Here is a 14,030-nt window from a genome sequence, read left to right as displayed (position 1 = left end):
TATATATATTAAAGCAGTACAAGCTTCTTCTAGCTTTGCAAACTATGAAAAATAACAGCATTAAAAAAAATAGCTTCCTAACCTAACTATTGTCAAATTTAGGCTATCGGTATTCAGAATTTTTGTTGTGTTGTTATTTTTTAAAAGGATTAAAGGTAGGAATTAAAACTTAACTTAATACACTTGTTTACGATTTTGTCATTTATGTTATTAAAAAAAAGTTAAAGATGGAGATATAACCACATAAATGTATTAATAATACTACTTATGTTTATCGCCTAAAATATGTGTTCTCAAAGTACTTATCTAAACTATGTGTCTTACCTACCATTAGCTTAAAGTACTAAAGTTACAAATATAGGTCTTACTTTAAGTTAATTATTCCAAAGTTATGAATAAAACACACTTTGAGTTAATGTCAAGTAGTTTTTTATCAAGTAATACTTATTAGACCTCAAAAATAAATTGTCTAAATTAGTAAACAAGTAATCTATAATGATAAAAAGCATGCAACTTTATTAGCATTATTGACGAAATTGTTTTTACAATAAGAGCACTCACGGCGTTAGTTATTAGACGGAAACTAAGCATTTTGGTCTCTTGACTAAGTATAGAATGTTTTTCACTTGACAATGTGTATTTTCTTAGATGAAGTTTTTACTTCATAGGCTTGAGCTTAACTTAATCATGCGTTGATCATTCGAACTTAATTGATCGTAAACGCTAAACCAGCAGAAAAATGTGTAACTAAGCGTATTTGAAAGAAAAACGCCGATAAATACGCATCGGAAAGAAATTAAGTACTTTGAATAAACAGTATTGTTTTTGGAGTTGGGAAAATTGTTGTAAGAATGCTTAGAGAATGTTAATGTTTGTAGCTGTTTTTAATTTTAAAATAAATTCTTTCTCAAAATATAAAAGAATGCATGTCTTTGGAACAGAGGGATTAAAACTTAATTCTATACATTTGTTACTTTTTTCCATTTATGAGCTTACAATAACTAATATAATTATGTTTCAAAATAATATTGGTGTACAAAACGATCAGCAGGTTTTTTCTTGAAAAATATTAATAAGAACAATGTTTATTAAGTAAAAAAACTAAACCAGTATTTATTTTACAGAAGAACCAACTTAAAAATCTAAAACAGTGACCAATTGTTTTAAACTTGTGTTGCCTTTTCTTGAAGGAAAAAACTTACCAGCTAAACATACGCTGCCTGCATAATCTAAAACCTTAGTTAAGACTACAAACTAAAAAAAAAGAGATAAAACAAAAAGTTTGTTAAAATGAATAACTTCTATCGATATTATTTAGGCTCGCCCTTATTAACAAATATTCTAACACCTAATAGTACAAAAAACAACTTAAGGAAAAAATAAAAGACTAAAAAATTAACTGCTACTTTATTTTAAATTTATAATTATTTCCATAACTTTATAAAACCCGAAATAAAAAAATAAAGCTTATCTGTGAAAGCCTAAAACAATAACTTTTACCTATGAATATAAAATAATATTTTTGTTTATAAAGATATGATTTAATAATGAAAAATAAAATATATAAAAATCCTGATGAAATGTTAACAAGAAACTTTCTCATTGTAATGTTGAGGAGAATATTGCTTTAAAATGAATTACCTTTTCTTTTATTCTAATAAGCAGAGAAGTAATTATAATAAAACAAAATTATAATAAGTTTTATTAATGTAATTTTAAGTTTTATTCGCTGGTTACCTAAGTCGTGCACATAAGTTATACAAATAAATATAAGCTGTAACTTTTAAACAACCAATTTATAAGCATAGAAATAAAGAAGTATGACACTTATTACAATAAAGTAATTTATATCTTTATATTCTACTTACTTACCTCAAATTAGTTTTCATAAACTTGAAACCAAATTAAGTGATTAAACTTTGAGTGAATGAGTTAAGGACTAAGGTTTTTTATTTCAATGTTTCCTTACTATGTTCAAAAACAACATAAAAAAAGCTAACAATAAAAGCTCAATCTTTTTTATACAAAACAATAAAAAACTTTACATACTAAACCCCTATAAAATTTATTAAAGTTAATAATTTTTTTAATTTAGTATACTTTGTTGTACTTTTTTTTTCTAAATAAGCTGTGAACATCATGTTAATGTAAAACTATTAAGGTCTTCTAAGGCCAAATTAGAAAATATAGTTGTAATAATGTTACGTTATGAAATTGAAAATAAACTTACTTTTGTTTATAATAGTATAATAATTATAATGGTTAAAAAATGTTGATAGACTATTTATAGTACTAATTATTTTGTCCTTAATTAAATATGGACTATATCTTATAAATTTACATGAATCAAAGTAAAAGAAATATAAGTTTTTACACAAAAACAGAAATTAATTATATGGAAAAAAGTAAAATGGATTAATTTGTTTATATTAAACTTTTAAACTTTTATTTTAAACTGGAAGCTCTACAGAGGTTCTTGGAACTTGTGCTACCTCTGTTAGATAAAAATAAATTGTAATGATACAAGGGCAGAGCTGCAGAAAAATATAAAAGTGTTGAACTAAATTTACTAAAATGTAAAGTTTTTTAGTCAAGTTGTTTCCTAGGTACTTTTATTTATTTGAAACTTGATGATATAACAATTTATGCTTTTAAAAGCATATTTTATAGAGTTAAGCAGCAGAAAAAAAAAAAACAAATCAAAAAACATTAATTATAACACCTATACAATAGATAAACAAAATAAATAAAACTTTTATAATTAAAATCCTATACTTGTCTTAGATCTAAGAGCTAAAACAAAATTAGTTGTTACAACCTGATGAGTACTAACCCTAAATATATGGGCCTCACACAAAATTTTGTGAGATAAAAAATAGTCCAAAGTAATCTAAATGAGGTAAAATATTGAAGATTTTTGTTTAACTTATTAAAAAACCTGTATTTCAACTTACTTTAAGTCAGTTACATAAATCATACAAATATAAAAAACTAACACCAATGACAAAGTATAAAATAGCACCATTGACATTTTAACTTTTCTTTACGCAACTACCTAAACCTTATTGTCTATCAATTTTAAGTTAGGTTAAAAAATGGATAAGAATGGATGGAAATGTTTCTTGACCACTCGCGCATTAATACAAAGTATTAAGAAAAAGATTTTTATTAAAATATTAAAGGAATGGATTAACATAAAATAAACCTATCATTTAACTGTTCTATGGTAATAAAAAACTAATTTATTCATTTTATAAAAATAAATTATAGTCCATTATTGTCACAGTATACAAGTTTTTATTTTTTAACTGTTTTAACCAGAACTTTAGCTATGAATCTTTCTTTATCTATTACAGGGTTTCCCAAGTTTTTTTTTTCAAATTGCCCCCCTTATTAGAAATTAAAAAAAAAAATATGGACACTTTGTGCCAAGATTACTTAAAAGCAACCATAAAATACACCTAAGACCTCTTTTTTTGCTCTTTATCAGCAACTTTAGAATATGTAGTATAAGTTTCAAAACTACAAAACACCTAAGACCTTTTTTTTTACTCTTATTCAGCAACTGCAGAATATCTAGAAGAAGTTTCAGATTATGACCTCATATTCCGCCTGTGACTCCTTTACTGCTCATGGCTCCCAAGGGGGCCACTTGGTTTGTAAACCCTGATCTATACCTGATTTACCCTAATCACCCAACTTAAAAGATTGAAATAAAAGCTTTAATTTAGAATGTATTAGTATTATTAACGATATCAAGCATATCAATCTTAAATGTACTAAATTTAAAATTTAACTTAATAAATTCTAATATCTAATAAAATGCAGTTATTAGTATGTATTTTGTAAAAGTTTAACATATTAAAAACTGTAAATAAGTAGCTAGCATGAAATCTACGATAATATGGACAACAAAAATTTAGAACTTTGCATTTTAACAGATTTTCCTAGATTTAATTTTTATTGCACAAAAAACCTATTGTTATTTCAGAGAAATTTTAAAACTATTACTAATAAAAAACTAGATAAGGTTTTTTTTTTTAAACAATGTTGATTTGAGAAAAAAGTACTTAAATATATAAAAATAGAATAAGTTTGAAAAAATACTTTACTTAATTTTTAATTGATTAAGCTAAAAAGCTCACGTTATTTTTGTGTTAAATGAAGTAACTGATAAGAAAAAACATCCAAAAGTGTTTGATATTAGTTTTATAAAAAATTAAAACGAAAAATATTTCATTACAATCAGTAAAAAAAACAAAAAAAATTCTTAACCTAGTTATAATAGGAGCAAAGAAACTTTATTTAATTTCTAACCTAAACAAGTCAGTTTTAAAACAAGGACAACAATAAAAATAAAAAATAAAGATAAAGTTATTTTACGATCATAGAGTAATAACAGTAGTTTATTTGGAGTGAGTTTGAAAAGTTTTAATTCTAGACAACACACTACTAGAACTTATTGATAAGTTTTTAAGCTTGCGTGTAAGATATTTCACAGAAAGTTTATTAAGTTTAAAATTTTTAAACTACCAGGGCCAGTAAATTAATTTTTTACTTAAGTCTATGTTTGAGATTGTATTTAAACATTATGTTTTAAAGAGATTACCGTGTGGTTTTATAAGCAAAAATTGAGTTTAGTTGTACAACTATACTTTCCTTACATTCCTTTAAAAATTGCATACTAGTTTTACATTAAGTACAATTAAAAACAAACGTTTAAAACAGCTAGACTTACGGAAACTTAATTTTAAGGCTATTATAAAAGATACTAAAGAGTACGAAGTAAATTTTAGATTAAATCAAAAATAATTTTTTCAGTAAGTTTGCGTATATTAAACAGTTGTAAGTGCGCAGATTACAGATATATCTAACTGTTTAAGATTTTTTGAAAAAAAAAAAGTGTTTAATGCGTGATAACAATCCTAATGTTGTTTAGTTTCAAAAATTTTGTGGGAAATAAGTTTAATATTGTATTTTTTTTGTATTTTTATACATTGTAGTACATATTTTTGTGACACTATTAGTAAATTAGCTTTTAAGTCTTTCAAACACAAGTTGAAAACTCTGTGAAAAACTCAATTTTGAAACTTAAATTGGTAAAAAAACTTTGTTTTTAATCATTATATTGCAAATTATCTTTTCTACTTAATTTTTAACCGTAGTGAAATTTAGGTATATAACAGCAATCACTACAAACAACTTTATGTATTATTAATAAAGAGCTATTAAAGAAATTATGAAGTTATAGTTTTGGAGAAAAAATAATTTTTAGTTTCTATAAACAAATCAAAAAGTTATATTTTAACTTTTTATTGAGATAAAACTTCTGCTCCATATATAAAATTTAGGACTTGATGTTATTTGAAAGTTTATAAAGACTGCTTTTTTGAACGTTGAACATGTTATCACTGAACTAAAAAACATTGTAGCTACAAAAGATTTCCTCCATTCACAGTTAGCATTATGAAAGTAATTTTGCAAATTGCGTCAAGTTTACTATTTTATATATTTTCCACATATTGAGAACAGAATTTTTGTTTGATGGAGTTATTAATTTTTATAACTACACAAAAGTTTTGTTAAAGTTGTAGAGCTTTCTTACATTGTGATAACTATAAACTTGTACAACTTAATGCAATAGAAAATTGATTGTTTAAAGAAAATGAGTTTGTAAAATTTTGTTTTATTTCAATAACCGTTATTTCATTTAATAGATTTTTTAAAATAAGGATGAGCTTTAGTTCAAATTATTTCTTTTTAACTAAATATTTTTGTAAAAAAAAATAACTATGTCAAAATCATAAATTTAATTAGACTTTAAACAAAAAATGTACACAAAATAAACTGCAATATAGAAATTTGAATATTTCTCAGACTATATGAGCATGCTAAACTAATTATAAATAAAACTTACAAAAAAAAAAAAAAAAGAAACTAAGTTTTTGTAGGTTTTCGCCCCACTCATTAAAAACCCCAAAATATCTGGTCAAAATTTAAAAACTTTCTTAATTTGTGCCAAAGACCTTTTGCTCACCCATACAAGCCCCAGAATACCAAGTGCAGGCTACTTTAGTATGGACTCTCCCTTTGCTCTTCACGGCCCATTTCGGCCTATTCGCAGCAAGTGGGCCATATTATACAGTTTCTGAAACACTGAAGTATTGGTTAAAAGTATAGAAAAATTTCAACTGATTAAAGATTAAACATTTTTTTACGGGCTTGGGTTTGAAATAGCATTTATTTAAACAGAAAATAAATAAACTGGGCAATATAGGTTAAATTCAAAAATTAAAACTATAAAAGCTACTTTAATTAAGTTCACTCAGACTAGTTTAAATTTTAAAATTTATGTCTTATAATAAGTTTAATAATTTTATTGGAACAAATTGGTTGTTTCCATAAAACTGGTAACTTGGAGATTTTTTTAAAATTTTTTGATTCCATCATAAACTACATTTAAATGAACTTCGTGCCCCTAAAACTATTTCCTTGCTCTTCAACATAAATTTAGTGCTCACCCTGTGATATAGAGTATGGTATATGTATACAAACATGCAGAAAAACCAGTTAGAATTGTTTTTCCAAGTTTATTAAAATATAAATATAAATAATCTGTTCAGATTAAAATTAAAGTTTTATAATGACCTATAATAAAATTGTTATTTATACTATTTAAGTTGAATTCATAGTTTATTTTTCTGTTAGCTTTATTTAAAAATAGTCTAAAAAAATGTTCATCTTATAAGATTTATATTAACTATTAGACTAAAATTTATAAACATTTAGAACTAAAAGTTTACTATTTGTAAAGTCTTAGAATAAAATGAATTTTAAAATTAAAGTTGTAACGGAAATACATTACTTTTAATGTAAAGTTTTCTATTTTAAACTACGAATACTCGAGTACTGTTATACTATTATATAAAGTTGTTAATTTGAATTATTTATTTATTCAGTACTAATCAGATTATTTAGATAAATGATATTACTTAAGAGTTTTATTTAAACGTACAGTATAATATTTAACTCTCAAACTTCTAACTTTAGTTATGAGAGTTACTTTGGCCTGAATAGCTTTTTTTGGAGTTTTTAAAAAATACCTTAACTTTAGATCCCATTATTATCCTTATCTTTAAAGCTAACTTAGGTTTTTTTTTATCTTAGAGAATGATCCTTTGCCTAAAATTTGAAATTGAAAAATTAACTTTTTTCTTACTTTTTTTTATTTATTTTAGCTTTTCTCCAAAATAAAATAAGATTTTTTTAAATTTACCTATTAAACTAAGTTTTTTTATCATAAAAATATATTATTTTCTTAAAATATTTTTAAAAGCTATCCCGAAACAAAATTTTTCAAAATATTCAAATTTATCATGGCTTTACTGAAAATATATAACATTTTTTAAATGGTTTTTATTAGCAGTATTCTTATTAAACTTAATTTTATGTTATGGAAACATAAACTTATAGGACTTAAGGCAGAAATCTCTCGAATTAGGTAAATTTATGTAGTACTTTAAAAGGTCATATAATAAGATAATAAATTGGAAAATATTTAATATATCCTCAATAAAAAACTTAATTATGTAAGAATATCAAAATAAAATTTAGTTGAAAAATATTAACTTTTTCAGTAAAGCCATGATAAATTTGAATATTTTGGAAATCTGTATATAAAGACATTTGGGGATATATTAAAAAAAAACAAAAAAAAAATTATTATAAAAAAATTAGCTTAATAAATAGATTTAAAAATTAAAAAAATTGCTACTTAATTTATTATGAAAAGCTAAAACAAGAAAAAATTAAATTTTTAAAGGGGTTCCACTACTAAATTTAAGTCCCCATTCCGATTATTTTTTTGAAATTAAAGGCAAATGAGTGCTCTTAAGAACAAAGAAAAATTCTAAGTTAGCTTTAAAGATAAGGAAAATAATCGGATCTAAAGTTTGGACATTTTTTAAAATTGCAAAAAAGCTATTCAAGCCAAAGTAACCCTTGTACTTTAATTTTACTATTATAAAAATCTTAGTTTATGTTTAGACGATTATTTGAAACAAGTACATTTGTTTTTATTAGAATATTTAAACAAAATAAAATGTCATCAAAAGAATCACAAGAAAAAGCGATTAAAAGTTGTAATAAATTATTATTACATTACTTGGAGGAGTATTCCAAAAGTAGACACAAAAAATTATTGAAGTTTTTAAAAAAAGGAAACATTGATTTAATTGATGATAGCACTAAGAAAGAAACACTTAAGTCTCTCAAACAATTTCTTAGAACAGGTAATTATAACAGTTCAGGAATTTTAATCATGATTTTGAAGTATACATATAAAAAAGCAAAATTGTTGTCTTTATTTTACTTAAAAAATAAATAAGTTCATTTAAGTTAATATTAAGTTCTATTAGTAATAACTATTTTCATTAAACTTCAATTTAAAAAAAGGTTAAACTGATGAATATTGATTGCATTTTTTTAAATTGTAAACGAATAGAGATTGTTTTTTAAAAATGACTTAACTAAATAATTAGATTTAAGTAACATGTATAAAATAAAGTTATCCCTTTAAAGCAGGGTTTACCAAAGTGGGCGATTTTAGTAAGTCGGGGGGCGATAATTAGTAAGGGGGCAAAAGGGTGGGCGATAACTAGTAAGGGGGCGAAAATGGGGCGATTTTAAAATTTCGGGCAGTTATAATTTTTTTACTTTTTATCTTGCTACTTTACTAATTTTAGCTTGCTATTAAATATTTGACCCTGATGTAAAAATTAAACAAAAAAGTTTATTTTGTTAATGTAAAATATTAAAAAAACAACAGCTTGTGACTCCTACTTTTAAGTAAATTACATATTTTCATTCATATATTTTATTATTTAAAAACTACATAGATCATAGATGATCGTAATCCCTCTCGACATTTTATAACCTGACATATATGTTATTTGTGATCATAAATGGTTTGTAAAAATCTATTTAGTCTATTATTAAGTATTACCTCATGATATTTCCAATTGTTTTTTAAAAATTTACTAAGTTAGACTAAGAAATAAAACTATACAGGGTTGCCAATTTACCTAGAAACCTGGAGCTTGACAGTTTAGGCAAAAAAAAAAACCTGAAAAAATCTGGAATGTTTAACAATTTTGACATATTAAGTAGTAAAATTTCGATTTGACACAAAAAATCTATCATTTAGATGAAAATATGAATCCCTTCGAGGCAGATTTTTTTGAAGTAAACGACTTACAGGAAACCTTCTCAGATCTACAAACTGACCTTGAACTTAAGTAAATTTTTCCAAAGAACGATCTAAAATCTTTAAGACTCAACAAAAACTAAGACAAAAATATCCATTCCTTTAAGAGAAATTTAGATTGTTTTTTATAGCTTTTCCTTCTAGCTATTTTATCAAGAAAGCTTTCAGTTCAGTATCAACATTTTGAGCAAAAGATCTAATCTCGAAATTTGTAAATGAGGTGACTTGAGGCTTTATTTTACTGATTATGAATCAGATATAAAAAATTTGTAAGCATTAATGAACCTCATCCATCACAAAATATTAGACTTCAGTAGCACACATTATTTTATGTAAGTATTTTTTTAATTTGATTTTTTAAAATGCTTCTTATTTAACCTGGTTTTTATTGTATTCAAGTAGTCTTTTTAAAATTATAACTTTATTAAGTTATTTATTCTACAACAGGTTTGCATAATGTCTTTTGAATATTAATTACGGTAGACTTTCTCTTGAGTTCGCACTTTTTACTTAAAAAAGTACAAATTTATATTTTCTTAAATTTAATATAAAAAAAAAGTCTATTACTAATTAAGCATCAATAAAACAAAAAAAAATATTTTTTAGCTTATATAGATCTATTTTTTAAATGAATGTTTGTTTTATGTTTTAATTGATTTCATGTTTATTCATAACATTATTACATATAACATATTGAAATTTGTCATTTTGTAAAAATAAATGCAAATGCATTTTTGAGTTCGCACTTCTTTGATTTTGTTCAAAGTGCGAACTGAAGCGGAAGTCTACTAAAATTTTTGGTTTTAAAGTTGTTAATATTTTTTTTTGACCTGGTTAATTTTGTAGTTTATATTTGTCGCTTTACATTACACTAAACATTTTTAAAGCATAGTGATTAAAATATTTGTTTGAAAAGTATTTAATTAATCTTGTTTAATTTGTATAAATAAAAAATCTTAATAACCATTAATGTTTTTATTTCAAAAAGATTTTTTTGATTTTAAAAGAGTGTAGAATTAGATATTTATTTGAGATGACTTAAAATTTTTCATTAAACAGATTCTTAAACTCATTTTTGTTTTCTAACTTTATTTATTATTGTTAAAAAATCTATATATTGAGAGTTTTAAACTATTAATACAACTGTTTTCTGTTTTATCTTAATTCAAAATATCTTAGCAATTAGAACGTGTTGTTTATTTTAATAGTTCTACACTAGCTTTTAGTTTTTCAATATTTTTCTCTGTTAAATGTTTATAGGCTAATAGCTAGAAAAAAATTATTAATAACAATTAAATAAGCCATCAAAAGGACTGCCACAGTAACAAAACAAAATTTCAACCTAATTAAAAGTTTTTTTTTTAATTGATTACATTCTGTTCACAGAATTAACTGTAAAAAATTTGATTTTAATTTAAATTTAAATTAAGAAAAAAAAAAAATTAGAATTAAGGTTTAGTTTCCTAAAGGTGATTCCAAATCAAATACTACTTAATGTTATTCTACTACAAAACATATAGTTTAAATTTTTTTTTTAACTTTACAACAAACTAGCTTATAATATATATCTTCGCATTGAAAGTTATAATTTTACTGCATTAACTGAAGCCGTTGATGAAACTACTTTTCATGTGAGTTAATCTATCAGTCGGTCAAACTTCCTTAAACTAGATCAGAAACTATGTTTTAGTATTTATTTCAATATGTGTAAAATAAACTGTTCATTCTTTTTTAGTTTTTTATCTCTTGTACAGTTATTCTAGAATATGTCTATTTATAAAAAAAAATTAAGTGTTTTGTGCGGCTTAAATAAGTTACTTAGTACTAACTTCTAAATGTCCAAAATTCGTTATATGAGAGATTATTATAATGCTAGGTTTCAGTTAAGATTTTAGATGGGTAACGTACGGTTCAGCTCCAGTCAAATTTCGACCCGCTAAATAACTTGAAAACTACTTTCTGCAAAATAAATAAAATTTAGTTTTTTGATACTTAATATTTTGAAATACGCTTTCAACTTGGGTTTCAGTTCACAATAGTATTTCCTAGATCAAAATAATACTAAATCATTTTATTACAATTTCTTTCGAGTTTTTTTATTTTCTTATATTTTTTTTAAATTATGCAGCCCGCAATCACATTTTTTAACGAGTTGAAACTAGAAAAGATTTTTCACTAAATATAAATTGCTAACTACAAAGTTGTCCACCACTAACCTAAAGTTTTTATTAGTTTTAAAACAATTTATATTTAAACAGGATTGATTACAAGTTACAAACGGCTTTTTAATAATTAAGCATTTTAATATACTTTACTTGGCTTATAAGAAAATAACTGTAGATTATTTTCTCAAGCCCTGTAAACTACTTTGAACATAGCCCAAAAGGGCGTGCATAAGAAGTACCAGACTAAATAACATTTCGAAGACAACTATTTGGCTTAAAATTTGGTACTCAGGTGAAAAATTACTTTGTAAAAGAGTGGGGGGCGATTTTTTTCAAATTTCTGAAAAGGGGGCGATTTAGTAAATGTGTTCTGGAAACCCTGCTTTAAAGAATACATTTTAATATAAAAAACTGAAGTTGTGTTTCTTTAATGTTTGCTTGACAAGTTTTATAGGGAACTATTTTAAATATAATGTTATATAAACTATTATTCTTAAAATTTAACAGGTATTTTGAAACTGAATGAAAACAACATAGTTCCAATGTTAAAAGTTTTTAAGTTTTTGTCAATCAAAAAGGGTGAAACTACTTGTTGCAAATATCTTACTAAACGCATATCTTTAAAAAACGTTTGCTTTTATTTTTATCTTTCAGAAGTTCTAAAAGTCAAAAGACTTAATAAGGTTTCTACAAGATACATTCATAAATACTTTCAACAAATTGCTGAAACTGAAGAATACTTAAAACTTGGATACAAACATCTTATTAAGATTTTAAAGAGTCGTAAACTAAACGTTACCTCCGAGTTAAGTGTCTTGACTGCAGTTAACTCTTGGGTTAGTCACAAGAAAATATCAAGAAGCACGTTTTTTATCAAACTTTTATCTTACGTTCGTTTGCATTTGTTACCACCCTTTGCTTTAAATGAGCTAAAATGTACTACTGCTTGGTATTCGAAGTTGGGGGGCTTTGAAAAAACAATTGAAAAAGCAGAAAGAAACAGAACTTTGAATTTAAGTTCTCTTCCTGGCCAACGTGTTTGCAGTGAACACGACAAATCTGTATTGTGCATCGGAAAACGTAGAAACTTTCGCACAAGTACCAACGTTTTCGAAATTTCAACCAGTGGTCTTAGGAAAATCCCTGAGCTGCCCAGTCTCAAAGAATGCCGGTCATCGTTCGCGTTAAACATATGCGGGACGATATACGTTGTAGGTGGGCTGTGTGGTTACCTGGATGAGAGGCTGATTCAAAAATACACGCCTGGCATCTCTGAAAGCTGGGAAACGGTCGGCTCGTTTCCGGATTACCAGCCAGGATTCAGTGTTTGCTCGTTGCTGGAAAAAATATACGTTCTGTGCGGAATGGACTGCGGCGACTGGCGAGGTCACTGCTTCTGCTTCAGTCCTGCAGTCGACGATTCGCACGACTTGCCGCGCACGCTCGAGCGAAGACAGTTTGCAGCTTCCACGGCGTTCCGAAACATGATATTTGTTTGCGGGGGAGAAGACGATGGAGCTCGTTTGCGTTCCACTGAAGCTTTTGATCCGGAATCTTTTTTGTGGAAAAGATTACCAGACATGTGCCATCGCAGGAATAAACACAAGGCGGTCGCCTCGGAAAACAAAGTTTTTGTACTGGGAGGCACGAAGAAGTTCAGTTGTGAGGTGTACGATTGTGTTAGCAACAAATTTACACTTATGATAGACACTCCGATGACCTGGAGAATCGTACAAAGTCTTCAAATAGCTTTAATTGGTAGAAAAATATACGTTTTTCGAAATCAATGGACCGTATATGTTTATGACATTGATGGTGAATCTTGGTCATGGCTGGAAAACCCCTTAAGTCGGAGTATAAGTTATTATTATTCTTGCATAGGAATTACAGCGTTGTAAATAAGGCTAAATATAGGATTGTTGTTTTAATATTGTTACAGTACAAAAGGGGCTACTGTGAGACAAAAAGTGCCAAGAACTATTTTTCTTCATACTTAAGAAACTCCCTAAAAGACTTTAAAATGTATTTTTAATGACTTTATAAGTCGTTTCTACTTCACAGAAAAATTTAATTCTAGAATAAACATTTCATTCATTGATATTTTCTTAAAGTGTGCTTTTTTTCTTAAAGTTTTATTCCTCTTTTTTAAACTTTGACTGTTTGAGATTTTGCTACAGATGGAATATTTTAAAACTTGATCTTTAAAGCTTTAACTATTTAATACAGTAGTCTTCAAATTTATTATTGGGTGCACGAAATTTTTAAGGTGCACAACATTTATTTTGGAGTGCACGAACCGTAACTTAAAGAAATGTTCTAAATTTTGAAACTTACACTAGTTTTTCCGCAGTTAATGATGAAAACTAAAAAAAGGTAGCTTTTAAGGTAGGTTTAAAACTTATACTGGACTAGATATTTTGGAATAAAATAAGGAAAATTAGGGGTCTACAAGCCGTAAAATGTTGAGCCACAAGGCAATAATTTGAAACTTACAATAGATATTTTTAAGAGATAATGAAGTGCAAAAAGAAAGGTGTTTAGTAGTTTGAGAAATCTTTTTAAAGGGTATAATAGATTTAGGACATCCTGCCCTAGATAAT

General features: G+C 25.7%; 1 protein-coding gene across 1 annotated transcript; it reads left to right on the top strand.

Annotated features, from left to right (window-relative positions):
* Positions 1–3,595: 3,595 nt before the first annotated feature.
* On the top strand, positions 3,596–13,328 carry LOC145835935 (kelch-like protein 25). Its single transcript, XM_082943704.1, has 2 exons — positions 3,596–3,655; positions 12,390–13,328. Exons 1-2 carry the CDS (start codon positions 3,596–3,598, stop codon positions 13,326–13,328), a joined length of 999 nt encoding a protein of 332 aa, XP_082799830.1.
* Positions 13,329–14,030: the final 702 nt, after the last annotated feature.

This window comes from Thalia democratica, chromosome 1, assembly GCF_965202585.1.
Source record: "Thalia democratica chromosome 1, ktThaDemo2.hap1.1, whole genome shotgun sequence".
Lineage (NCBI taxonomy): Eukaryota > Metazoa > Chordata > Thaliacea > Salpida > Salpidae > Thalia > Thalia democratica.
The sequence above is the reverse complement of the archived record's forward strand: the minus strand, read 5'-3'. Positions and strand labels throughout refer to the sequence as shown.

Excerpts from the sequence above, each read along its gene's own strand:
- LOC145835935 (XM_082943704.1), top strand. The coding sequence starts at position 3,596 with ATGACCTCATATTCCGCCTGTGACTCCTTTACTGCTCATGGCTCCCAA. Across the intron at positions 3,656-12,389 it reads GCTCCCAAGGGGGCCACTTG|TTGGGGGGCTTTGAAAAAAC; the intron begins GTTTGTAAACCC and ends TGGTATTCGAAG.